The 27,047-nt window shown below is 42.4% G+C and overlaps 1 protein-coding gene across 1 annotated transcript in view; it reads left to right on the plus strand.

Annotated features, from left to right (window-relative positions):
* The window catches only part of GABBR2 (gamma-aminobutyric acid type B receptor subunit 2), a 940,304-nt gene that overhangs the window by 327,760 nt on the left and 585,497 nt on the right, over nucleotides 1-27,047 (plus strand). Inside the window, exon 3 of the mRNA XM_040433083.1 lies at nucleotides 13,313-13,483. Within this exon, the coding sequence (XP_040289017.1) occupies nucleotides 13,313-13,483 (171 nt within the window). The remainder of the gene's footprint in view (nucleotides 1-13,312; nucleotides 13,484-27,047) is intronic.

Consider the following 27,047-nt stretch of genomic DNA (forward strand, 5'->3'; position numbering starts at 1 on the left):
GGCACTAATGTGTGGTGGTGGTGGGGGGGGTACTGGTAAAGAGAGGAACTAATGTGTGTGATGAGGGGGGGGGTCTGATGTGCAGGGGGGTACTGGTACAGAGAGGAACGAATGTGCGGTGGTGGTGGGGGGGTCCTGGTACATAGAGGAACTAATATATATGTGTGTGATGGGGGGGTCTGATGTGCAGGGGCCCCCTACACATCAGACCCACCCATCAGACACATATATATTAGTTCCTCTATGTACCAGTACCCCCCCCCCCCACCACCACCGCACATTCGTTCCTCTCTGTACCAGTACCCCCCTGCACATCAGACCCCCCCCCCCCTCATCACACACATTAGTTCCTCTCTTTACCAGTACCCCCCCCCCCCACCACCACCACACATTAGTGCCTCTCTGTACCAGTACCCCTCTGCACATCAGAACCCCCATCACACACATATATATTAGTTCCTCTATGTACCAGTACCCCCCCCCACCACCGCACATTCGTTCCTCTCTGAACCAGTACCCCCCTGCACATCAGACCCCCCCCCCCCCTCATCACACACATTAATTCCTCTCTGTACCAGTACCCCCCTGCCAGGGGGGGGGGGGGGTACTGGTACAGAGAGGAACTAATGTGTGTGGGGGGAGGGGGGGTGCCTGTCACTCACCAGTACTCTTCAGAAGTTGGATTCCAAAGCAAAGTCGATGTTCTTTGCTGCACCGTCCGACTCCTGACTCCAAGGAGGACCAGTCACTGGTCGCCGCACTGATCGCTCCTCAGTCACAGGCGCGCGGGAAGGAGTTGACGTCACCTAACGTGAGGTCAACTCCCTGCCTGCGCCAGCCTGAGCCGTACTCTGCAACGACCCGCCCCCCTCCACTAGCTGCCCAGCCAACGACATTAGGGAGGAGATACTGCCAGCTCTCCGCTGCGCTCCGGTACCGGAAACCCACGTACTGGGCGCACGGAGAGGTGCTGGTACTCTCCAGGGCAATTTTTGGAAGTGGCGGTACTGAGTACCGCCGCGTTCCGGCCCACTTCAAGCACTGTACAGCATTAAAATCTATGTGCTGCGCGTAGATAAACGTCATCTTCGGCGAAGTTGTGCGAGACTTCAGTCAATGACTTCAGTATTCCTATCTGCGTATTTAAAAAACATTTCAAAATAGGAATCCAAAGTCGGCTTCGGTACTGGCGGCTACTTTGGATTCCTATTTTAAAATGTTTTTAAATACTAAGATAGGAATACCAAAGTCATTTACCGAAGTCTTACGCAACTTCAGCCGAGACTAAGTTTTCCTACACGGTGCCCATACATTTAATGCTGTACAGAAACATCCTTAAGTTTTTTTTAACAAATCGACTTTGGATCTATGATCTGAAGCGCGAATCGCTCATCCCTAACCTCAATCATCGTTTCAGATTGTGCACTCTAAACAGAACTCTGCTGCCCGGAAACAACAAGCAATAGCAGCAATCATTGTTCGTTCTCATACTGAGGAGGTGATCGCTCCACTAATGAGCATGTATTTGTCAGGAAGAAACAGTCATCTGCTCATTGCCACAGTGTAAATGTGCCTTTAATTGGAGCATGTATCAGAAGACGTTAGAATAGGTGATAAAATCCAAACAATGTCCTAAAATCTCCATACTCCTATGAGGAATATTTTGATAATGAAATGAAAGAATCATCTTTAAAGGTGATGTATCTGCATGCTAAGTTTTCCTTTTGCTTCTAACACAAGAAGGGATAAACAACTCTACTAAAAGTGTTCTGTGTGGGGTGAATCATAGAATTAAAATCCTTTGCCGCATACATGTAGTTCTTTGTTCCTCCTCAACAAAGAATCTACTGTGATATGTGAAAAACCATTGTCAGGCTGGGGCTCCTGCACAAAACATGCCTTCTTTAATTGCATTATAAACTGTATTGTTATTACACATAGTACACCCAGAAGAAGTCATCCGTAATGTCAAATTAGGTTATTTCTATATCAGCATAATTAAACCTTAGTGAAAAGTGAATGGCTCCAAATGTAGATTCCTGTGTAGAGGATCTTCTGGTACTCCAGTGGGCCTTCTGAAATGTGCGGCATGTCATAAAATATAATAAAAATCAACATTCCCTATGTGGTCAAGACTCCTATTGTTCCTTATTTAGTTCGGATTTCCTAAAATGTATATCCATCAAATTTGTACTTATATTTACCCTCAGTACTTCACACATGTGTCCCTGACAAGAGATGAGCGAATCGAAGCGGAATTCGTTACGAATTTCAGGAAAAATTAGATTTGCAACTAATGCGAATTTCCTCGCGCTTTGTGGTAACGAATCGCATTTTTCCTAAAATGGCTGCTGCACGTGTGAGGACATGGAGAAAGGAACTTTAGGAAGGCGGGATCACCCATACTAACATGCATGCAGCCAATCAGCAGCCAGCCCTGTGATGTCACACCCCTATAAATAGGGCAGCCATCTTAAATTCTGCCATTCACCAGCGTACTTAGTGAAGGGAGAGACGTGTCTGCAGGCGCTAGGGACAGTGATAGGAAAGATGTCATAGTGCAAAAAAAAAACGATTTACAAGTGCAGGGCAAGATTATGCAAGGTGTAGGGAAAGGATAGGGAGGAATCATTCCACAGCATTTCTGTTGAACAGGGTTCATTTGGGGAGGTGACAGCCTGGGTAATAGGAACATTCCTATTAGACCTTGCAGCACTGACTGGGGATCCCAATTGCCATTATACAGCTCTGTAATTCCAGCAAACCGTTCTTATTAGGGTGCAAGTGCTGTTTGATACAGGCATTAACAGGGCTTATTACAAGGAAATATTTATATGTCTTATTTGCCCTTGTGCGGTGCAGTTATATGTTCTAAAGCATTTTTTGGCTTGTATCAGTGGGAAAAAGGGCTTATTAGCCGATGTGTAGTGACGTGAGAAAATTACAGCCCTTTTTGTCGTGTATTAGTGGCAAAAGTAAAATATATTTGCCCTCAGCGGTGCAGTTATCTGTATTAAAGCCCTTTTTTGCGTGTATTAGTGGAAAAAGGAAAAATATATTTGCCGCCTAGCAGTGCAGTTATCTGTTTAAAAGCCCCTTTTTGCATGTATTAGTGGCAAAAGTAAAATATATTTTTGCCATTCAGAGGTGCAGTTATATGTGGTAAAGCCCTTTTTGCGGTGAAATTTTTTATGTGACACAGTCTTTTTTTCTGAAACTTTATGGGTGAATGTACACCTCCTTTTGCGGTATGGACTAAAATACTTACTAGTGAAATTCTTTATGTGACACTGGCTTTTTTTCAGAAAATGTCTGGGTGAATGTACACCTCCTTTTGCGGTATGGAACGACTTGCTTAGTGGTGAAATTCTTTATGTGACACTGGCTTTTTTTTGGAAAATGTATGGGTGAATGTACACCTCCTTTTGTGGTATGGGCTGAATTACGCAGTGTTGAAATTTTAAATTTCAAAGTAAACTCCACTGCTCTGCATCTCTTGTTAAGTCAATGTCTCCAAATATGCCCCTCTCGCACTTTACACCAAATACATTATTTTCATATAGAGATCCAATAATTATGTTGGAGGCATGTAGTGTATGCAAGCCATGTGTGACCCCTCTCATGACTGTCACGCTGTTCTGCCCCTGGTTTTCCTAGGCGAACGGAGTCACACTCCATGGATGAACTGTTCCATATCCTTCAGCAAGAAATCGAATCCTGGCTTTCTCTGCGACAACTGAAAATCTGAACCATGGTGACCGACAACGGGAATAACATGGTGTCTGTACTGCGTCAAGGATGGCGGAAGTCTTCCACCCACCTGCAAGACATCCTAACAATGTCCGGGAAACTTTGCATGCACTTCAGCCACTTGTACACCGCCAAGCACACCCTCCTTGAGCTGCAGCGTCAGAACTGCATCCCCCAACATAGTCTGATATGCGATGTTTCCAACCATTGGAATTCCACCCTCCATATGTTGGATTGACTGTAAGAACAGAGAAAGGCCATAAACAATTTTTTGATGATCCAAGCGGACAGGAGTACTCCCCTGTGTAACTTCGATGTCAGCCAGTGACAGCTTATGTGTGACACCTGCCGTTTGCTCTGGCCCTTTGAGGAGGCCACATTATTTGTCAGTCGCCAGGAGTACGGGATGAACAATGTCATTCCTTCAGCTTCATGTCCTGGGACAGATGCTAGTAAATCTGGCTGGTCAGGGCACTGGAGACGTGGCGCCTAGAAAGATGGTGGCAGAGTTCGATATGTTTGCCTGTCAATATCGCTATTTACATTCAGTGAACGGGAACATCATTTATCGCTAGGATATGCAAACACCAACCGATCTATTGGAGGTGTTACCAAAGACATTTACTTGCCTCCTGCTCTTTATATATAATGGCTCCAAGGCGCTCACGGCCATCGTAGGGACGTGGTTCCAAAGAAACTTTGACTGTTGTTTGGGTAAGCTACTGATAAGTTCTCAGGACCTCACTTGGCTAGCAGCGATGTGGACCGGGTATGACCTGTCTGGATCAGTGTCGGCCACAGAGCTTGTTTTTTCTATGCCCGTCGAACCTCGCATGGACATTTATTATGCCATCCACGCAGAGGACTTCAAGACTTTATGGAATGATATTCATAAATTAAAGGTCAAGGTCATGTTGGAGGAAGTTGACAATTTATTCCAATGGCTTTACTCGCATTTCTTCAGACACTTTAGAATCCACTTATCAGCAACCCAGCTCGTCACGGAATGAGCTGGAGTCGGCTTGTTTGCTGGACTGTCCTCCAGTTATCAGCCATAACCCCATACATTTCTTGATCCATATGCATTACCCTCATGGTCACCCCGAGACTGGTCGTCCATTCTTGTTGATGAAGCACTTTGTTTTTCCAGTTTGTCTTTTAAATCTTGTTGTTTTGCCCCTTCTGTGTTGTATTTTATGTGTGCTAATATCCTGTTTATTAAATAAACATAGTTTTTTCCCCCATGTTCAAAAAATAATAATTTGATTTGTGATTTGGTAGCCAAAACAGGAGTGGGTACATAACACAGAAGACATGCAACTATTCCATTCACGTGTCATCTTTGTTTTGGATCCACTCCTGTTTTTTTGGCATTAGCAATACTGAGGGATTACTGACCAAATGCTGACCGAGTGAAGGTGGATGCTCCACAGACAGGATCCGTTTTTGGGGGGTTATTGTTCTGACGGATTAGAGGAAGGGCAAAATAAGCAGTGATGTCAACACAAAATTACTGCTGATACCCTCTCCACTCTGTCGGGGGCCTCTACTTGTATAAGCGTTTAATAGAACAGGTTCTGCAGACATCTATGTGGAATCAGCTGGCGTCGGTGTAAAAGCAGTGCGCTTCTTCTTGGTGCTAACATCGACCTGTAAGGCTGAGTTCATACTTGAGTTATTTGGTCAGTTTTGGCCCCGTGACTGCTCAAATAAGTGAAGTGTGCAGTGATTCTAAGAGTGACGCCTGTCATCTGCATGCCATACGGACTCACAGTATTATTTTACTACCAAAGAAGACTCCCTATGCGTGTTACTGCAAGGCACAGTGTTCTACAACACTATAAAGGCTCTGTGCAGCCAGGAAATAGCAGTTTTTCTACGTAATTCGCCGCAAATTTATTCGGATCGAGCCAAACTTTTCAGAAAAAACTCGGCGAATTGGCAAATCAAATTTTTTCGGAAACATTCGCTCATCTCTATCCCTGACCCTTTGTGAGTCAGCTACAAAGGGTATATTCTATGAGGGGTCCCCTGCAGCGAAGGCCAGATGCCTGTACAGGAGTTAAAGGGTGAAAACAAGGGGATCACCAGGATAATGCCCTTAGGACTAGACCAAAGTCCAACTGTTTAGTTGGTACAGTGGGTCCACACCAACTGCAGTGCTCGTTACTAATATATACAGTATATATATATAGCAAGAAAATCTAGACTAGCACATCCAAAGTCACAGGTGCACATTCATAAAGCTAACATACAAACAGCAAACAGAATATGGTAGCACACTGTTATGCATGCAAACAATAGGGATTAGAGATTATTTTGGATTACAGTGGTACTATACCTACTATACATGGAAAATGGAAAACTCTGCTTAGAAGCCCTGGGCAGGCGGGCTGGGAGTGCTTAATCTAAAAAGAGGTGTGTATATATATATATATATATATATATATATATATATATATGCACAGGGTGGGCGATTTATATGGATACACCTTAATAAAATGGGAATGGTTGGTGATATTAACTTCCTGATTGAGGCACATTAGTATATGTGAGGGTGGAAACTTTTCAAGATGGGTGGTGACCATGGCGGCCATTTTTAAGTCGGCCATTTTGAATCCAACTTTTGTTTTTTCAATAGGAAGATGGTCATGTGAAACATCAAACTTATTGGGAATTTCACACAAAAAATAATGGTGTGCTTGGTTTTAACGTAACTTTATTTTTTCATAAGTTATTTACAAGTTTCTGACCACTTATAAAATGTGTTCAATGTGCTGCCCATTGTGTTGGATTGTCAATGCAACCCTCTTCTCCCACTCTTCACACACTGATAGCAACACCGCAGGAGAAATGCTAGCACAGGCTTCCAGTATCCGTAGTTTCAGGTGCTGCACATCTCGTATCTTCACAGCATAGACAATTGCCTTCAGATGACCCCAAAGATAAAAGTCTAAGGGGGTCAGATCGGGAGACCTTCGGGCCCATTCAACTGGCCCATGACGACCAATCCACTTTCCAGGAAACTGTTCATCTAGGAATGCTCGGACCTGACACCCATAATGTGGTGGTGCACCATCTTGCTGGAAAAACTCAGGGTACGTGCCAGCTTCAGTGCATAAAGAGGAAAACACATCATCATGTAGCAATTTCGCATATCCAGTGGCCTTGAGGTTTCCATTGATGAAGAATGGCCCCACTATCTTTGTACCCCATATACCACACCATATCATCAATTTTTTTGTTCCAACAGTCTTGGAGGGATCTATCTAATGTGGGTTAGTGTCAGACCAATAGCGGTGGTTTTGCTTGTTAACTTCACCATTCACATAAAAGTTTGCCCCATCACTGAACAAAATCTTCTGCGTAAACTGAGGGTCCTGTTCCAATTTTTGTTTTGCCCATTCTGCAAATTCAGTGCGCCAATCTGGGTCATCCTCATTGAGATGCTGCCGTAGCTGGAGTTTGTAAGGGTGCCATTTGTGAGTAGCTAATATCTGCCGATGGGATGTTCGACTAATGCCACTCTCCAGTGACATGCGGCGAGTGCTACGCTGTGGGCTCTTCCTGAATGAAGCTAGGAAAGCCACTGATGTTTCTTCATTAGAAACAGATTTCATGCGTCCACATTTTGGCAAATCCAACACTGAACCAGTTTCACGAAACTTAGCAAGCAGTTTGCTAACTGTAGAATGGGAGATGGGTGGTCTCGTAGGGTGTCTTGCATTGAAATCTGCTGCAATGACCCGGTTACTGCGTTCACCAGACATCAATACAATTTCTATCCGCTCCTCACGTATTAACCTCGGCGACATGTCAATGGCTGTAAACAAAGAGAAACTTGTAAATAACTCATGAAAGAATAAAGTTACGTTTTTCGTGTGAAATTCCCAATAAGTTTGATGTGTCACATGACCCTCTTCCTATTGAAAAAACAAAAGTTGGATTCAAAATGGCTGACTTCAAAATGGCCGTCATGGTCACCACCCATCTTGAAAAGTTTCCCCCCTCACATATACTAATGTGCCACAAACAGGAAGTTAATATCACCAACCATTCCCATTTTATTAAGGTGTATCCATATAAATGGCCCACCCTGTATATACATATATACACACACACACTGTGTATATATTTATGTATATAATTTTTTTCATCTCTTTTTTTCAACCTTTAACTTTTTTTATCATTACTTTATCACTTTGCACCATTTTTTATTTATTAAAAAACTCAAGATAATACAACAAATGCTTATAATTTGGAAATTTGTATATGTTAATTTGAGTATCAATACCTTAATTTGTATCTTACACTGGAAAGAAGTGAAAGACACATTAGGATATTCCAATGTGCAGAAAGATATGAAGTGCGGCTGCAATGGTTTTTGTAGATTCAACTACAATTCAAAGATTCCTTACAACATTAGAACAGTGCTTGAATTTTAAAATCACGTTTAACCTTTGCAACTCCCTGAGATGTGATTTGCATTACAAACCTAAAGTAATATCACTCTTATTTCAGCAAGCAAACAGTGCCATTCTTTTGTGTACATTGGCAAGTGTGCAATTGATTTTCTCATTCCAAAGTCTTTTGGAAAACATGGATAGCTATTTAGAGGCTACAGAACAACTTAGATTACTTAATGGGAAATATGCTAATGTCCCTTTCATACTTTACTGATCCCATAAGAATACCACAGTTGTAATACAAACACGATGGGTGACCCAGGTAGCAAATCACTGTGGATATTTGGCTAACTAAACACTGTAACGTTGATTTTTATAATTAACAATGAGAGTTCAGCGTTTCCATTATTGAATGAAACAGTTTTTTATGTGTTCTCATTCTGCTTTAAAGAGGTTATCTCACAAATTAATAAAAAATATATATGTGGAGTAATTCACGCCATCATTTTAACTATTTCAACAAGCTCATGCTGTTCGTCAGCGTAATTTTCACTATTTTTTACTTCTTTCTTACCTGCAGCTCTTCTGTTTCTTTTCTTTCTGTGGGTGGGCAGCAGCTCAATCGCCTTCATTTCCCAGTCATCTCTTGTTAACCCCTACAAAGAAAATAATATTTCTGCCACAGCCCTTGTGAAACCATTAATAAATGACACTATGATATGCAATGCAATTTCCCTCTCCACTGTCTAGAAACACATATATATATATATATATATATATATATATATATATACACAGTACAGACCAAAAGTTTGGACACACCTTCTCATTCAAAGAGTTTTCTTTATTTTCATGACTATGAAAATTGTAGATTCACACTGAAGGCATCAAAACTATGAATTAACACATGTGGAATTATATACATAACAAACAAGTGTGAAACAACTGAACATATGTCATATTCTAGGTTCTTCAAAGTAGCCACCTTTTGCTTTGATTACTGCTTTGCACACTCTCGGCATTCTCTTGACGAGCTTCAAGAGGTAGTCACCTGAAATGGTTTTCACTTCACAGGTGTGCCCTGTCAGGTTTAATAAGTGGGATTTCTTGCCTTATAAATGGGGTTGGGACCATCAGTTGCGTTGAGGAGAAGTCAGGTGGATACACAGCTGATAGTCCTACTGAATAGACTGTTAGAATTGGTATTATGGTATTATGGCAAGAAAAAAGCAGCTAAGTAAAGAAAAACAAGTGGCCATCAATACTTTAAGAAATGAAGGTCAGTCAGTCAGCCGAAAAATTGGGAAAACTTTGAAAGTAAGGGCTATTTGACCATGAAGGAGAGTGATGGTCTGTACTGTATATATATATATATATATATATATATATATATATATATATACACTCACCTAAAGAATTATTAGGAACACCTGTTCTATTTCTCATTAATGCAATTATCTAGTCAACCAATCACATGGCAGTTGCTTCAATGCATTTAGGGGTGTGGTCCTGGTCAAGACAATCTCCTGAACTTCAAACTGAATGTCAGAATGGGAAAGAAAGGTGATTTAAGCAATTTTGAGCGTGGCATGGTTGTTGGTGCCAGATGGGCCGGTCTGAGTATTTCACAATCTGCTCAGTTACTGGGATTTTCACGCACAACCATTTCTAGGGTTTACAAAGAATGGTGTGAAAAGGGAAAAACATCCAGTATGCGGCAGTCCTGTGGGCAAAAATGCCTTGTGGATGCTAGAGGTCAGAAGAGAATGGGCCGACTGATTCAAGCTGATAGAAGAGCAACGTTGACTGAAATAACCACTCGTTACAACCAAGGTATGCAGCAAAGCATTTGTGAAGCCACAACACGCACAACCTTGAGGCGGATGGGCTACAACAGCAGAAGACCCCATCGGGTACCACTCATCTCCACTACAAATAGGAAAAAGAAGCTACAATTTGCACGAGCTCACCAAAATTGGACTGTTGAAGACTGGAAAAATGTTGCCTGGTCTGATGAGTCTCGATTTCTGTTGAGACATTCAAATGGTAGAGTCCGAATTTGGCGTAAACAGAATGAGAACATGTATCCATCCTCTGATGGCTACTTCCAGCAGGATAATGCACCATGTCACAAAAGCTCAAATCATTTTAAATTGGTTTCTTGAACATGACATTGAGTTCACTGTACTAAAGTGGCCCCCACAGTCACCAGATCTCAACCCAATAGAGCATCTTTGGGATGTGGTGGAACGGGAGCTTCGTGCCCTGGATGTGCATCCCTCAAATCTCCATCAACTGCAAGATGCTATCCTATCAATATGGGCCAACATTTCTAATGAATGCTATCAGCACCTTGTTGAATCAATGCCACGTAGAATTAAGGCAGTTCTGAAGGCAAAAGTGGGTCCAACACCGTATTAGTATGGTGTTCCTAATAATTCTTTAGGTGAGTGTGTATGTATATATATATATATATATATATATATACATACATTGGAGAGGGAAATGGCATTGCATATCATAGTGTTGATTTAGTGATTAGAGATCAGCGAAGCGAGCTTCGGATGCTACATCTGAAGCCACTTCGCAAAAAAAATTGTTATGATGCTGTACAGAGATCCTTCTCATTACAACATTAGAATGTACTGCCTCTGGTGAGGTGAAGTCTGTTATTCATGAAGTTGCACGAGACTTCGTTGATTAACTTCGGTAATTGATTATTATAGTGAAAAACCACTTCAAAACTGGGAACCAAACTCGGCTTCTGTCCCAAGTGGTACCATGAGTTTGGTTCCAAGATTTTTCACTGTAATAAACAATTACCGAAATGATTCAACGAGGCATTGTGGCAGTACATTCTAATACTGCATTATAATGAATTTTTTTGTAGTGATCTCATAGAGGAGTAGGTGAAGTGGCCCAGACACCTTTTATTTATTCATTTCATTCATTCATCCCTAATTCTAAATATATTTTTATAGCTGTATATATATTAGAAAAAAAGGCAACACTACAAAGATCTAGTGAAAAAAATTGGATGTCTTTATTCACCCATGCATCAACAACGTTTCAGCTCTACTCAATGGAGCCTTTGTCAAGCTCCATTGAGTAGAGATGAAAGGTTGCTGATGCATGAATGAATAAATATATCCACTTTTTTCAACCTGATTTTTATAGTGTTGCCTCTTTCTATTTTTTGCATCAACTGTGGATCCTGGTCCCTGGGGTTTGTGGGGGGATTGCTTTTCTATTTTTTTTGTGTATATATATATATATATATATATATATATATATATATGTATATATATATATATATAATATATACACTACACACACACTCCATTATTGCTAGTACTGCATTAATAGAATATATATATATATATATATGTATATATATAAAATAATTTAATTAAAACGGCCTTATAAATGTTGTACACATGTATTATGACTCACTGCCATAGAGATGCTCTGGTCCTCCAGTGTTCCTCCATAAGCCTTTAATTTGTTGGACTATGTCCAAATTCAACAGGAAGTACACTTGCAGCAAGTTTAATCAAATTGTATAGGCAGGCATTTTCCTCTACAAGCATTGTTCTAGAAGAGAATAACTCCATTCGTGCACCAGCCGACAGAGCATGTTTGCCAGCTCATGGAGGTCACGTGGCTCAGTACTAAGGTTCTGTAATGTGCATGAGTTCCAACAAGGAGAGATAACTAAAAAGGCTGCTTCATTACAAATATTCAGAGTGTTGAACATAGTTAGTGCCACTGTACCGTCAGTAAACTTTTGATATGTCATAGGGACATAACAAAAGTTTAGATCGGTGGGGGTCTGAATGCTGAGACCCCACTATCTCTAGAACGAGGGGATAAAAGCACTCAGCGTGTTCTCTCTCCTTGGTGCAGGACAGGAAGTGAGACAGTTGCCTCGGGATAGCAACACAGTTAAATTAGTTACCGCCTTGATGTATAACTACTTGAATCCCCCAGCATGAATTAACTCATGGGAGCACCGGATCATTTACTTACTTGGCTGGCGGCTGCGAGTAGGGCTCAGGTGGCTCTGGGCATCGGCCCACCAAGAAACTTCTCTGTAGAGTTGGGTTTTTATATACAGTAGGAAAGTATGTAACCCCTTGAAATGTCGCTTCCTCTGTAGATTGCCATGAAAAAAATGATTTAAAAAAAGCTGTGCAAAAGCGCCATTAGAAAGTGCAGCAAAAAGTGTCTGTAAAAAAATAAATAAAAATGCTAAATACCTAACAGAACACTAAAAAGGACTGTCTAAAACCACTTTCGGACAGTACGTATTCTCAATATGGCATAGACTGGTGATGTAAGGCCGAGTTCACAATTCAGTTATTTGGTCAGTTATTTCCATCAGTTATTGTGAGCCAAAGGCCTCTTGCTCACGACCGTATGGCTTTTTCTGTATTTCGCGGTGCGTTTTAAATGGATCCGTTTTTCCATTTTTTTGTTTCAGTAGTGGTTCCGCTTTCATTCCATTTTGCCCATTTGTTTTTCAGTTTGGTTTCTGTTTGTGATCTGTTTTTTGTGGATCGTAAACAGAAACAGAAGCATACAATAATGTTTAAACAGTAAGTACATAAAAAAATTGGGCATAACATTTTCAATAGATGGTTCCGCAAAAACTGAATGTATACGGAAGACATATGGATGCATTCCGTATGCATTCCGTTTCTTTTGCGGAACCATTGACTTGAATGGAGCCACAGAATGTGATTTGCGGGCAATAATAGGACATGTTCTATCTTTCAACGGAACGGAAATACGGAAACGGAATGCATACAGAATACCTTCCGTTGTTTTTGCAGACCCATTGAAGTGAATGGTTCTGCATACGGACCGCAAACAGAACACACAAAAACGGAACGAAAAAAAAAAATGTATGTGCAAGAGGCCAAAATCAGGAGTGAAGCCTTCACAAAGATAAGGTATAATGGGAAGATTTTCACCTGTTCTGTTTTTTTCAGCCTCACCTGGTTTTGGCTCACAATAACTAATGGAAATAACTGAACAAGTAACTGAAGTGTGAACTTGGCCTAACTGAGCTTTAATAACTCATTATACATATATTGATTATTATGTTAATCTAGCAGTGACATACTTTACAGTATTTTTCTATTTTCTTTCAGCTGTCTTTTGCTGCAACAACTCCAGTTTTAGCAGACAAAAAAAAATATCCCTACTTTTTCCGGACTGTTCCATCGGATAATGCAGTTAATCCAGCCATAGTAAAATTCCTCAAACACTTCAAATGGCAAAGAGTAGGAACATTAACTCAAGACATACAGCGATTTTCAGAGGTAAGTGAAAGCAATGTGTGACTTTACAACCATAACTAGACTATCTACTATCAAAGTAATTGTAGGCGCTAGATACTAATAAATTAGGCTACTTTCACACTCGCGTTTGGTGCGGATCCGTCATGGATCTGCACAGACAGATCCGTTGAGATAGTACAACCGTCTGCATCGGTTCAGAACGGATCCGTTTGAATTATCTGTAACATAGCCAAGACGGATCCGTCTTGAACACCATTGAAAGTCAATGGAGGACGGATCCGTTTTCTATTGTGCCAGATTGTGTCATAGAAAACAGATTTGTCCCCATTGACTTACAGTGTGTGTCAGAACTGATCCGTTTGGCTCAGTTTCGCCAGACGGACACCAAAACGCTGCAAAGCGGAATGGAGACTGATCGGAGGCAAACTGATGCATTCTGAGTGGATCCTTTAACATTCAGAATGCATTAGGGCAAAACTGATTTATTTTTTCAACCGCTTTTGAGAGGCCTGAACGGATCTCACAAACGGGACGACAGAACGCCAGTGTGAAAGTAGCCTTATTTAGAGATTAACTGCCTCTGCATTAAAGTGTTCCAAGAAATTATTTTACGATGTTGGGAAATATGTACACGAGGTATCTGACAGGTTGAGCATTTGTATAATATACAGGTGAAACTCGAAAAATTAGAATATCGGGCAAAAGTTAATTTATTTCAGTAATGCAACTAAGGTTACATGCACACGACCGTATGTGTTTTGCGGTTCACAAATTGCGGATCCGCAAAAAAAAATGGATGACATCTGTATGCCATCCGTTTTTTTTTTTGCGGATCCATTGTAACAATGCCTAAAACGGACAAGAATAGGACATGTTATTTTTTGGGGGGGGGGCTATGGAACGGACACACGGATGCGGATAGCACACAGTGTGCTGTCTGCATTTTTGGCGGACGCATTGAAATGAATGGGTCTGCATCCTCTCCTCAAAAAAAAATGGAATGGACACGGAAATAAAATACGTTTGTGTGCATGAGGCGTTAAAAGGTGAAACTAATATATGAGATAAACTCATTACATGCAAAGCGAGATATTTCAAGCCTTTATTTGTTATAATTTAGATGATTATGGCTTACAGTTTATGAAAACCCAAAATTCACAATCTCTGAAAATTAGAATATTGTGAAAAGGTTCAATATTCTAGTGTCAAAGTGTCAGACTCTAGTCAGCTAATTAATCCATAACACCTGCAATGGGTTCCTGAGTCTTTAAATTTTCTCTCAATCTGGTTCAGTAGGAATAACAATCATGGGAAAGACTGCTGACCTGAGAGTTGTGCAGAAAACCATTATTGACACCCTTCATAAGGAGGGAAAGCCTCAATAGGTAATTGGAAAAGAAGTTGGATGTTCCCAAAGTGCTGTATCAAAGCACCTTAATACAAAAGTTATGTGGAAGGGACAAGTGTGGAAGAAAAATGTGCACATGCAGCGGGGATGACCGCAGCCTCAAGAGGATTTTCAGGAAAAGTCCATTCAAAATTGTTGGGGACTTTCACAAGGAGTGGACTGAGGCTGGAGTTAGTGTATCAAGAGCCACTACACACAGACGGACCCTGGACATGGGCTTCAAATGTCGTATTCCTCTTGTCAAGCCTCTCCTGAACAACAAACAACGTCAGAAGCGTCTTGCCTAGGCTAAAGAAAAAAATAACTGGTCTGTTGCTCAGTGGTCCAAAGTCCTCTTTTCTGATGCAAGCAACTTTTGCATCTTATTTGGAAACCAAGGACCCAAAGTCTGGAAGAAGAATAGAGAGGGAGACAATGCAAGATGCTTGAAGTCCAGTGTGAAGTTTCCACAGTCTGTGTTGATTTAGAGAGCCATGTCATCTGCTGGTGTTGGGTCCACTGTGCTTCATTAAGTCCAGAGTCAACACAGTTGTCTGCCAGGAGATTTTGGAGCATTTCATGCTTCCTTTCGCAGACGAGCTTTATGGATATGGTGACTTCTTTTTCCAGCAGGACTTGGCACCTGCCCACACTGCCAAAAGTACCAAAACCTGGTTCAATGACCATGGGATTACTGTGCTTGATGGGCCAGAAAACTCGCCTGACCTGAACCCTATAGCGAATCTATGGGGCATTGCCAAGAGAAAGATGAGAGACATGAGACCGAACAATGCAGAAGAGCTGAAGGCTGCTATTGAAGCATCGTGGACTTCCATAAAACCACAGCAGTGCCATAGGCTAATAGCATCCATGCCATGCCACATTGAAGCAGTAATTGATGCAAAATGGGCCCAAACCAAGTACTGAGTACATATGCATGCTTATACTCTTTAGAGGTCCTACATTTTTTGATTTAACATCCTTTTTTTTATTGATTTCATGTAATATTCTAATTTTCTGAGATTGTGAGTTTGGGGTTTCATAAGCTGTAAGCCATAATCATCCAAATTATAACAAATAAACGCTTGAAATATCTTGCTTTGCATGTAATGAGTCTATATTATATATTAGTTTCACCTTTTAAGTTGCATTACTGAAATAAATTAACTATTGCACAATATTCTAATTTTTTAATTTTCACCTGTACATCCTGTATTGGACATTCTAGTACTGAGTGTATCATTTCACATGGTCTTCTTTAGGGCTAATGGACACAATCCACTCATGTTGACTTTAACCACAGCTTCTGAAACATTTATCTACCTAATCTCAGTGAAGTAAATGTGGTTTCTCATATACTCAGCAGGCTTGATGAACAACCTTGCTACACTGACAATGTAACCGCAATGATCTAAGTTCTAATGCAGTGTTACTTCTCTAACCTATATAAGTGATCCTGTTCATAATATATTTTCTATGAAATTAACTAATGTAATAATGCAATTGTGTCTAAATATCAGCAAATGTATTAATGTATCATTATGTTGTAGTGTAGTATGCTAAGATTTACCGTATTTTTTGCCCCATAAGACGCATTAGTACCAGAGGACCATGTCAGGGATATAAAGCAAATGCTTTATATAAAAGAAAGAAACAAAGGAAATTTTTTAAAGAGAATTGATCCTAGAGGTGGACATATAAAACACCTCAAAAAGAGTTTGTCATTAATTTTATTATATTGTGCGATCAGTAAAACATGGTACAAGCGTCTATGCAAAAATATAAATGATTTATTATACAATAACTTAGAATACAATCAAAGCTTAATCAATATAAAATTCAATAATATTCAATAACATGCAGTAATATGTAGTGCCCTAAAATCACCACTAGATGGCTCTAACACAAATACCAGTGTTACTTATTACCTCTCAAACATAAAATGTAATACAACCCTATTGACCACAATTATGAGATATACTATCAGTTGACTATACACAGTAACTTTATAGTGATAAAGATAGATACTAACCCTTGCTCTGCTCAAACTATGACCAATCTCGGATATCGGGTAGTTTTGCGACACAACTTATAAATTATCAGGCCTGATATTGACTATGGAATGTGAATATTCCAATCAGATAGTTTCTCCAATATCAATATTAGATATTTTAGTCAATAATATGCATCTTTACTGAATATTGATAATATTGATGTAGCACTTTTAACATTATACATCCGCACTAAAGCGGGGAGTTACTAAATATCAGGCCAATTAATTCAATCAATACTACACATAATAAAGTTTTACATAACCCGAGAATGCAGATAATATGCAGAGTCTAAGGGAAGTCAGCTCTAAAGTCTGTTCGGATCATTGGGATTTTTCTCCTGGGGTCTCTCCTTTCTTTCTTCCTTCTCTTTTTTTTTCTTTTTCTACCTCCCTCTCTCTTGTGTGTGGTTTATTATCCCAAAACTTATCAGTTAGACACACCTTCCTAGCTTGGAGTTTTCCGAACATTGTTGATTAGGTGTGTACATATGATAACGACTATGATGTCACTGTATTACCCAGAATACATTTCTGCTGTTGGTGTAATGTTACTTATTTATTCCTAGGTGGCACTATTGTATAAGCTACTAGCATCATTACTAGTAAGGGATAAATGACCAGGTCTGACTTCATCTTACATTCCATACACATAACATATGGAATCCTAAATCAGAGCTAAAGTGATTAACTTTGACACATATACCCATTAAAGCATAGACATTCAGGTACCAGTTTAGGCACCTCCCAACTATCAAATTTATGGTACCGATAAGAAAATAATAGACCTTGTACTCTCACAGACATATGTGTCTTCCCTGTCACTTGAACGGGTGATTGTTAGTTAAAATAACACCGCCTTTCCTGAAACAGAGACTCATTAACAAAGTCTATACTTAAAATTCTTCTCATCATATTTTAGGAGTACATGCATTCCTAGTGAGAAATATATAAGATAATAGTTGCACTGACGTCCTTCATAATAGTTAAAGGGAACCTGTCACCGTGATTTTGTGTATAGAGCTGAGGACATGGGTTGCTAGATGGCGGCTAGCACATCCGCAATACCCAGTCCCCATAGCTCTGTGTGCTTTTATTGTGGAAAAAAGCCGATTTGATACATATGCTAATTAACCTGAGATGAGTCCTGTCCCTGACTCAACTCAGGGACAGGACTTATCTCAGGTTAATTTGCATATGTATCAAATCAGTTTTTTTACACAATAAAAGCACACAGAGCTATAGGGACTGGGTATTGCGGATGTGCTAGCGGCCATCTAGCAACCCATGTCCTCAGCTCTATACACAAAATCACGGTGACAGGTTCCCTTTAATAAAAACAATACATATGTACTATTGATTATCTTATACTAAGAAAACTAAGGTTCATTATATGTGTATACAGACACCACAGATTTTCTGCTTCACCAATAGATATCAACTGTAGGAGTAATTAGTACCAGATATGTCTAGAGAATAGATGATACAGATTACGTTTCACAGGTATAGCATGGTCACATTTAATAGAAACGTTGTAGATTAAATAAAATTTCAAAGTTTATTAGATATGCGTTAAAAGAAAGGGGAGGGTATGTAAGGCCCTACCTCAATATATACAAAAACAAAAAAATGGAAAATAAATATATTATTGGCCCTCTGAACTGCTATAGAGGGCAGAAAAATCACCCCTCAGTACCTCTTTACGTATTTGAAGTGGGATTACTGGCTGTCTAGAATGATGCTCTACAGAGTGTATGTAAATAGTAACGCTATGAACAGTATCCTTTCCATGAACCTATTTTGGCTGACATACAAAATGGTGAATATATCACAATATGGCCTCTTATATATAATCACATACACTATAATTATGATATTTAGACATAAATGTTATATACCTATGAAAAAGCACAACAACCAGGAAGCGGTGAAGGCTCTTTGTACTCACCGCTTCCTGGTCCTCGTCTGCCAGCTGTGCAGTGGCTGCACACAGCGTGAGGGAGCTCTGTGACCTCACGCTGTGTGCGCAAATTCACAGCACAGCCGACAGCAGGAGGAAGAAGATCGCGGGCGGTGAGGAGCGGCAGCATCCAGGAGCAGGAGAGGTAAGTGATTTTTTATTTTATAAAACATGAGGCTGCTTGGGGCTGATCTGAAGCAATGGGGGTGATGAGCGGCATAATGGCTGATAATGGAGGCTGATGAGAGGCATAATGGCTGATAATGTGGGCTGATAAGAGGCATAAGGACTGATATGGGGGCTGAAGAGAGACTTTAGGACTGATATGGGGGTCATGAGAGGCATGGGGGATTATATGGGGGTGATGAGAGGCATGGAGGATGATATGGGGGCTGATGAGAAGCATGGAGACTGATGAAAGGCATGGGGCTCTTATCTGATGTCTGATTGTGGGTCATTTACATTGGGGCCTGAGTTGACGTCTGATTGGAGGTCTGATCTGAGGTGTTATTGGGGGCATGGTGTGAATTACCACCAACACCGCAAGGTGACTTTTTGTTTATGACTGCTTGTTTTGTCACTTGCCTAAAGTGTAAATAAAACACTGAACTGTTTGATCCAAAGAACTTGTTGTTGCCTCTATACTGCGTCCGCTAATCCTGTCTACTAGAGCAAAACCCCACAATTGTTGGAGGATGCGGGCATGAGCAGTGAGGTGTGAACACAGTTTTTTTTTTGTTTCTGCATTTTTCAGGCACGGTTGTATGTCGTACATTAAACCAGCTATATTTCAACCAGTGCCCCACAACAATATGGAAGCTGTCGTGAAAGCCCTCGTGGAGGCTAACTTGCAGCAGCAGGAGGCTAATAAGCAGCAGCAGTAAACCAACCAGCTGCTATTGCAACATGTGATGGCTTTACAAGCGGCCAGAGCATCCACGATGCCCGAAAAGCAGTCCGTGCTGCGATCCCTAAGATGACTCCCTCAGACGACATCGAGACCTATCTGTCGGTGTTCGAGAAGGTGGCTATGAGGGAGAGACTATCCCGAGATCAGTGGGCTGAGTTAGTCGCTCCGTTCCTGGCATCCGGACCCCAGCATGTGTTTTTCGACTTACCAGATAATCAAGCGGCCGATTACACGACATTAAAGAGTGAGATTCTGGCAAGACTGGGGGTTAATGTGTTGGTCCGGGCCCAGCGGCTGCATCAGTGGGAGTTTAACCCGGCTGAACCCTCGAGACCTCAGTATTATGATCTGTTACACCTGTTGCAAAAAATGGCTGCAGCCTGACATGCTGAGTTCCACTGCTATGCTGGACCGTCTGGCTAATGTATTCTGGAGGGATTTGCCATACCCTCTCCATCACTGGATTGGCCAGGTGTCTCCTGGTAATGCCCTTGAGATGGTTGACCTGGTGAAGAGCTATGAGGCTACCAGGACTCTACAGGGGGGTTCTTTTGGGAGTGGGGCAGTCAAACCTTGGAAATCCCCACCCCAGACCCGGCAACTGGTGCCAGCAAAACCCACCCGGGATATACCCCCTACAGACCTAGCTCCGTTAGTCTGCTGGCGGTGTCAGGAGTCTGGCCACATAAGGGCCGACTGTCCCCATCGGTGCGAACCCATGGATACTAACTATGGCTACCACCACTCCTTGTATGCCAGGAAGCTGTGTGCAACAGGTACCCCAGAGACTATAGACAATAGCCACCTGTGCCAGGTGGAAGTGGTAGACGTTTTGGTGGTAGCTCTGCTGGACTCAGGGAGTCTGGTGTCCCTGGTAAGAGCTTCCATGGTGCAGCCCGCCGAGTATACTGGCCGAAAAGTCAGGGTCGTGTGCATCCATGGAGACTTAAAAGACTATCCCACTGCCCTGGTGTCTCTGTCCACGGTGGCCAGCAGGTGGATCCATGAGGTGGCCGTCGCCACTAATTTACATTATGAACTCATATAGTGAGAGACTTCCCGGGCTTCCCGGCACTGTGGTCTTCTATGAAAGTTGCTGATACCCATGAGCCAGGGGTAACCATAGCATTGTGGCCAGGCTCAGGGTGGGGGGGGGGGAGACCAGAACCCTGGGAACCTGAGACCGAAGGGCCAGCGGTAGGGGTGACCGCCACTTAGGTGGAAATGGGGGAGACAACCTCGCTAAGTGTGATGGTGTGAGACGTGGAGGGCTTGCCGCCGGGTCCTGAATTGGCAGACCTCAATATCTCCGGGGATAATTTTGGTACCGCCCAACGTCGGGACCCAACCCTATCCCGCGCTTGGGAAAATGTGTTAATAGTAGATGGTGAACCACAACAACCTGAGGCAGAGTCAGTGTTTCCCCGATTTGTGGTTCATCAAGATATGTTGTATCGGGTAAACCAACTATGGGGTGAACCTATTAAACAGTTGGTGGTCATCAAGGCTTATCGTAAGCTTGTTTTAGATCTAGCCCACCAACACGTTCTCGGGGGTCACCTGGGGCTGCAGAAGAGTCAGGATCGTATTCTACAGCGGTTTTAATGACCCAGCATAATCAAAGAAGTGGAAGAGTTTTATAAGTCTTGCCCGACCTGCCAGATAACTAGCCCCCAGCCAAATATCCATAGTCCCCTAGTACCTCTCCTGATTATCGAAGTACCGTTAGACCGAATAGCTATGTACCTCATAGGCCCAGTACTGAAGTCTGCCAGAGGATATCAACACATCTTAGTCATTCTAGACTACGCCACTCGGTACCCGGAGGCGGTGCCACTGTGACATACCTTGGCCAAACTCATAGCTAAGGAGTCAATGGAGATTTTTTCCCGAGTAGGACTACCTAAACAGGTTCTGACCGACCAAGGGACCCCTTTTATGTCCAAGGTGATGAGGGAACTCTGTAAGTTGCTGCACATAAAACAACTACGGACGTCCGTTTACCATCCGCAAACGGACGGTCAGGTAGAACGGTTTAACCAAACATTAAAAATATGTTAAAAAAGGTAGTGTCTAAGGATGGAAAGGACTGGGACCTCCTGCCCTATCTCATGTTCGCAGTGTGAGAGGTATCCTTCTCGCCCTTCGAACTGCTATATGGCAGACACCCTCGCGGTCTCTTGGACGTGGCCAAAGAGGCGTGGGAACAAAAACCCACTCCACATAAAAGTGTCATTGATTACGTTACCCAGATGTAAGATCAGATAGAGACAGTGTAGCCTCTTGTTATGGAGCATATGGAGGCAGCTCAGTGAGCACTGAGTCGGGTCTATAATCGGCATGCTCGGGTCCGGATCTTTAACCCGGGTGATCGCGTTTTGGTTCTGGTGCCAACCGTGGACAGTAAGTTCCTGGCTAGGTGGCAGGGGCCCTACGAGGTACTCGAGAAAATTGGAGATGTAAACTACAAGGTACACCAGCCAGGGCGGGGAAAGCCGGAGCAGGTTTACCATGTGAATTTACTCAAATCGTGGAAAGATAGGGAAACCTGTACAGAAGACAGCCCGCAGCCGGGTTTTCTAGGAGAAGAGGTACCAGCCCCTCTGTCTGATGCAAGAGAGGCGGCTGCCACAGTAAAAATTGCTGACAGCCTCTCCTCTAAACAGACTCAAGAGGAGTTCGTTAGTCGGAACACAGATGTGTTCTCGGACTTTCCTGGACGCACTTCCATAACCCAACATTACTGAGCCTCAGGCAAAAGTAAAATTAAAACCATACCGGGTGCCTGAGGCTCGGCGACAAGCCATATCGGAGGAGGTGCAGCTAATGTTGCAGCTAGACGTCATTGAGGAGTCAAGAATTGAATGGGCCAGTTCTATAGTATTGATACCCAAGCCAGACGGGACCTTGCGGTTTTGTAACGACTTTCGAAAACTTAACGAGGTTTCCAAATTTCATGTGTATCCCGTGCCCCGGGTGGATGAGCTCATCTAGAGGTTAGTAAAAGCCCAGTATTTTTCTGTTTTGGACTCATGAAAGGGTACTGGCAGGTGCCCTTAATGGAGGCTGCCAAAGAGAAAACTGCCTTCATCACGCCTGAGGGGCTGTATCAATATAAGGTCTTACCCTTTGGTCTGCATGGCACCCCTGCCACTTTTCATTGACTAATGGACATTGTGCTTCGTCCACATCGTCGGTACGCTTCGGTTTACCTGAACAATATTGTCATCCACAGTACAGACTGGGAAATTCACCTGCCCAAAGTGACGACTGTAGTGGACTCCCTTCGGAAAGCTGGCCTAACCACTAACCCCAAAAAATGTGCGATAGGGTTAGAAGAGACTAAGTACCTGGGGTATGTCATTGGGCGCGGAGTCATCAAACCCCAAGTGAACAAAATAGAGGTGATACGGAATTGGCCCCGACCTGTAACCACTAGGCAAATAAAGTCATTCCTGGCAATGGTGGGCTATTACATTAGATTTGTTCCCCACTTTGCTACTCTAGCCGCGCCCTTGACAGGACTCTTGAAGGGACACAAGTCAGTGATGGTTCCCTGGAATGAGCGGGCGGAAGAAGCTTTTTCCACTTTGAAGTTGGCCCTGTGCGGGTCACCGTTTTTGGTGACGCCCGACTCAATAGGGAGTTCGTAGTAAAGACCGATGCCTCCGAAGTAGGCCTCGGTGCTGTACTGTCTCAGGAAGTCAATGGGGAGGAGCATCTCGTTGTCTTCCCCAGCCGTAAGCTCACCCCAGCCGAGACCTGGTATAGTATAGTGGAAAGAGTGCCTGGCTATCAAGTGGGCACTAGAATCTCTCCGCTATTATTTATTTGGGAGAAAATTACGCCTGGTGACTGACCCCTCCCCTCTCAAATGGATGAGCCAGGCCAAGGACAGAAATGCCCGGGTCACCCGATGGTTTTTGTCTCCTTAGAAAAGTTTTTGGTGGAAAACAGGGCAGACCGGTTACAGGGAAACATGTATGCCCTGTCCCGGGTGCACTGTCTGGCGTGTGTTCACCCCCTCAGGGTGGAACAACGGGGGCGGTGGGGTATGTGAGAGAGGTTTGGTCTGGGAAAACAGGTATTTTCCTTCCAGCATGTGCTGCTGGGCTGATTTACAGCCAGGTGAGGTCAAATACCGGACCGGATTTTAAATGCCGGTCCGGGTTTTGGCAGCACTTGGCTGTCCTTAAATAGGCAGCTGGTAAATTTAAGTTAAATCCCTTAAGGATTATCCCTAAGTGGAAGTCACTGATACCAGACCTCACTGATGAGGATATTGAGGAAATGCTTGAGTCACCCTTACTTGTATCTCCGGCTATAAATAATAGGTTTATCCAACTGTGCATAATACATCAGGGATACCTGTCCCCTTTGCGTCTGGCTAAGATTGGTGCCCTATCACACTCTTGCTGCCACAGATGCTCTATGGAAGGCGCTGATTTTTGGCATTTAATGTAGATGTGTTCACACATCCAGAGGTTCTGGACAAAATCACTGATTTCTTAACTATTCTTATGGGACATACAGTACCCATGACCCCTAAATTATGTATCTTTGGCATCCTAGATGAGGAAATTTGGGATCATTATGGTAGAATATTCTTGAGAGAGGCCTTGTTTTTGGCACGAAAAGCAGTGGCAATTAGGTGGATGGGGGAGAGGTCCCACAATAAATCAGTGAAAAATTTGGTAAATACTGTCATACCATATGAGAATATAGTATACAAAAATAGAGGTTATGCTCCCAAATTCACTAAGGTATGGGAGAGATGGTGTTCCTCACCGCAATCAATGTACTCTTACCAGGAGCTGTCTAGCTCTTTGGCTATCATGTCTCGGTGACTGTGAGCTCATGTGATTAATGTGATAAAAGCAATACAAACAATATATGTGAACATTGTTTATTTGGCAAAGTGAATATGATATGACATAGTACATCTTGTTTTTGGGCTGTGCATACTGTTGTGTGTACTTTGTATACCTTGCATATTTTATCTGTTCAATAAAACAAATAAAAAAAAATAAAAAATAGGCAGCTGGGCTCAGAAGTCAGGTCTCTGTGTTGGGATCTGGGAGCCTTGTTTCTGGGTGAAGGCTTGTTACCTGTTTGGTGTGAAAACATGTTGGTGCTGCTATGGTCAAGGACTGTTTGAGACAGATTTGCCGCATTGTGTGAATTACCACCAACACCGCAAGGTGACTTTTTTTTGGATTATGACTGCTTGTTTTGTCACTTGGGGATTATATGGGGGTGATGAGAGGCATGGAGGATGATATGGGGGCTGATGAGAAGCATGGAGACTGATGAAAGGCATGGGGCTCTTATCTGATGTCTGATTGTGGGTCATTTACATTGGGGCCTGAGTTGACGTCTGATTGGAGGTCTGATCTGAGGTGTTATTGGGGACATGGTGTGAATTACCACCAACACCGCAAGGTGACTTTTTGTTTATGACTGCTTGTTTTGTCACTTGCCTAAAGTGTGAATAAAACACTGAACTGCTTGATCCAAAGAACTTGTTGTTGCCGCTATACTGCGTCCGCTAATCCTGTTCACTAGAGCGAAACCCCATAATACACACACACACGCCACATTTTTGGGACTATAAGACACACTTAGACTTTGGAGGAGGAAATTAAGAAAAATATATTATCCGTCAAACTTTAGAGCAGATCCCCAAATCAGATGTCCATTCTTCATCAAATTAGACCCCAAAATCAGACCCCCAAGCTCCATCAGCTTCAAATAAGAGCGCCCAATCTCCATCAGCCACAGAACAGCCTCCCATCAGACCCCCCTAGCCTCCATCAGCCTCAGATCAGATCCCCATTAGACCCACCTAGCCTCCATCAGCCTCATAACAGACTTCCATCAGACCCCTCAGCCTTCTTTAGCCTCAGATCAGCCTCCCATAAGACCACCCAGCCCCCATCAGACTCAGATCAGACCGCCACTCAGCCTCAGATCAGACCCTATCAGCCTCTGATCAGGCCCTCCCAGCCCCAATCAGCTTCAGATCAAACCCCCCTTCCCCAGTCCCCATCAGATCTCAGATCAGATATTACAATAAATAAATAAACAAACTTCCCTCGCTTGCTGCAGATGGCTCTGCAGATCCAGGATACTCCATTGCTTCTTCTGGGTCCCACTGTGTTGTGTAACCTGACGGTGCACAGTGTCAGGTCATAGTGTGCGCCAATGTGATGCCCTGACGTTGTGCGTACACAGCAGGACCTGGAAGAACACTAGCAGCACTACCCTCATCTCCCTATACCTCCCGCATGTTTATGACCGCTTCCATAATGGGGAAAAAAAGTGTGTATACAGTATATACTGTGTGTATATGTGTATATATATATATATATATATATACACACACACACACATTCTGGCATAGGTGTAAATTGCTAGAATACTTTCCATATAATATACATATATTATCAGTTCTCTTCACTTGAATTTTCTATCAAGTCATTGATATATTTTAACAAATAACTGCTAATGACTAATAGCAAGCTTTTGAGACTACTTAGGTTCTTCATCAGGCATCGAGTAACAAAATCTGAAGAGTCACATATTTATACACAAAAGGACATAAACATAGTCTGGTATATAAGAAGAGCGATGTAAAATAGAACTAATAGGAGAGAAAACAGCTATAGCAGTAAATAGATGGAACATTTCAATGAGTGTCATTAAAGGGATTCTGCACCGCCTATGTCCTCCAAATCTTCTCCTTTCGTCACAGTTAGATTGCCGCGAGCGCATGCGCAGTGCCGGTATAGTGTTCCTTGCGCATCGCGAGATTACGGCAATCTAACTGTGACAAAAGGAGGAGATTCGGAGGACATAGGCGGTGCCGGGCTCCTTCACAGGGGGGCGTGGCTGGGCACCAGAAAGGTTAGCACAGCCCCTTGGGCTCCTTACAAGGCTCATTTACATATCTCTAAAATAATTTTTCAAACAAAATAAAGGGACACAGCCCTATAGGACCGGTATATTGCGGACATGCTAGCGGCGATCTAGCTGTGCATGTCCGCATCTCTATAACTGAAAACATGGTGACAGAATCCCTTTAAGATCTGGTCCATGTTTGAGATGCCTAGTCTAAGTGGCACATTCCTTAAAGGGAATGTGTCATCAGAAAATGACCTATTGTTTAAATTATGTTTTTATGTCTAACATATTTTTAAAGAATTTTTGATTATGTTGTTTTTAATTTTCCATGTCAATATCTATATTTAAACAAATACCATAAAATCCTACATTTTT

This window comes from Bufo bufo, chromosome 5 (assembly GCF_905171765.1).
Source record: "Bufo bufo chromosome 5, aBufBuf1.1, whole genome shotgun sequence".
In the NCBI taxonomy this organism is placed as follows: Eukaryota; Metazoa; Chordata; class Amphibia; order Anura; family Bufonidae; genus Bufo; species Bufo bufo.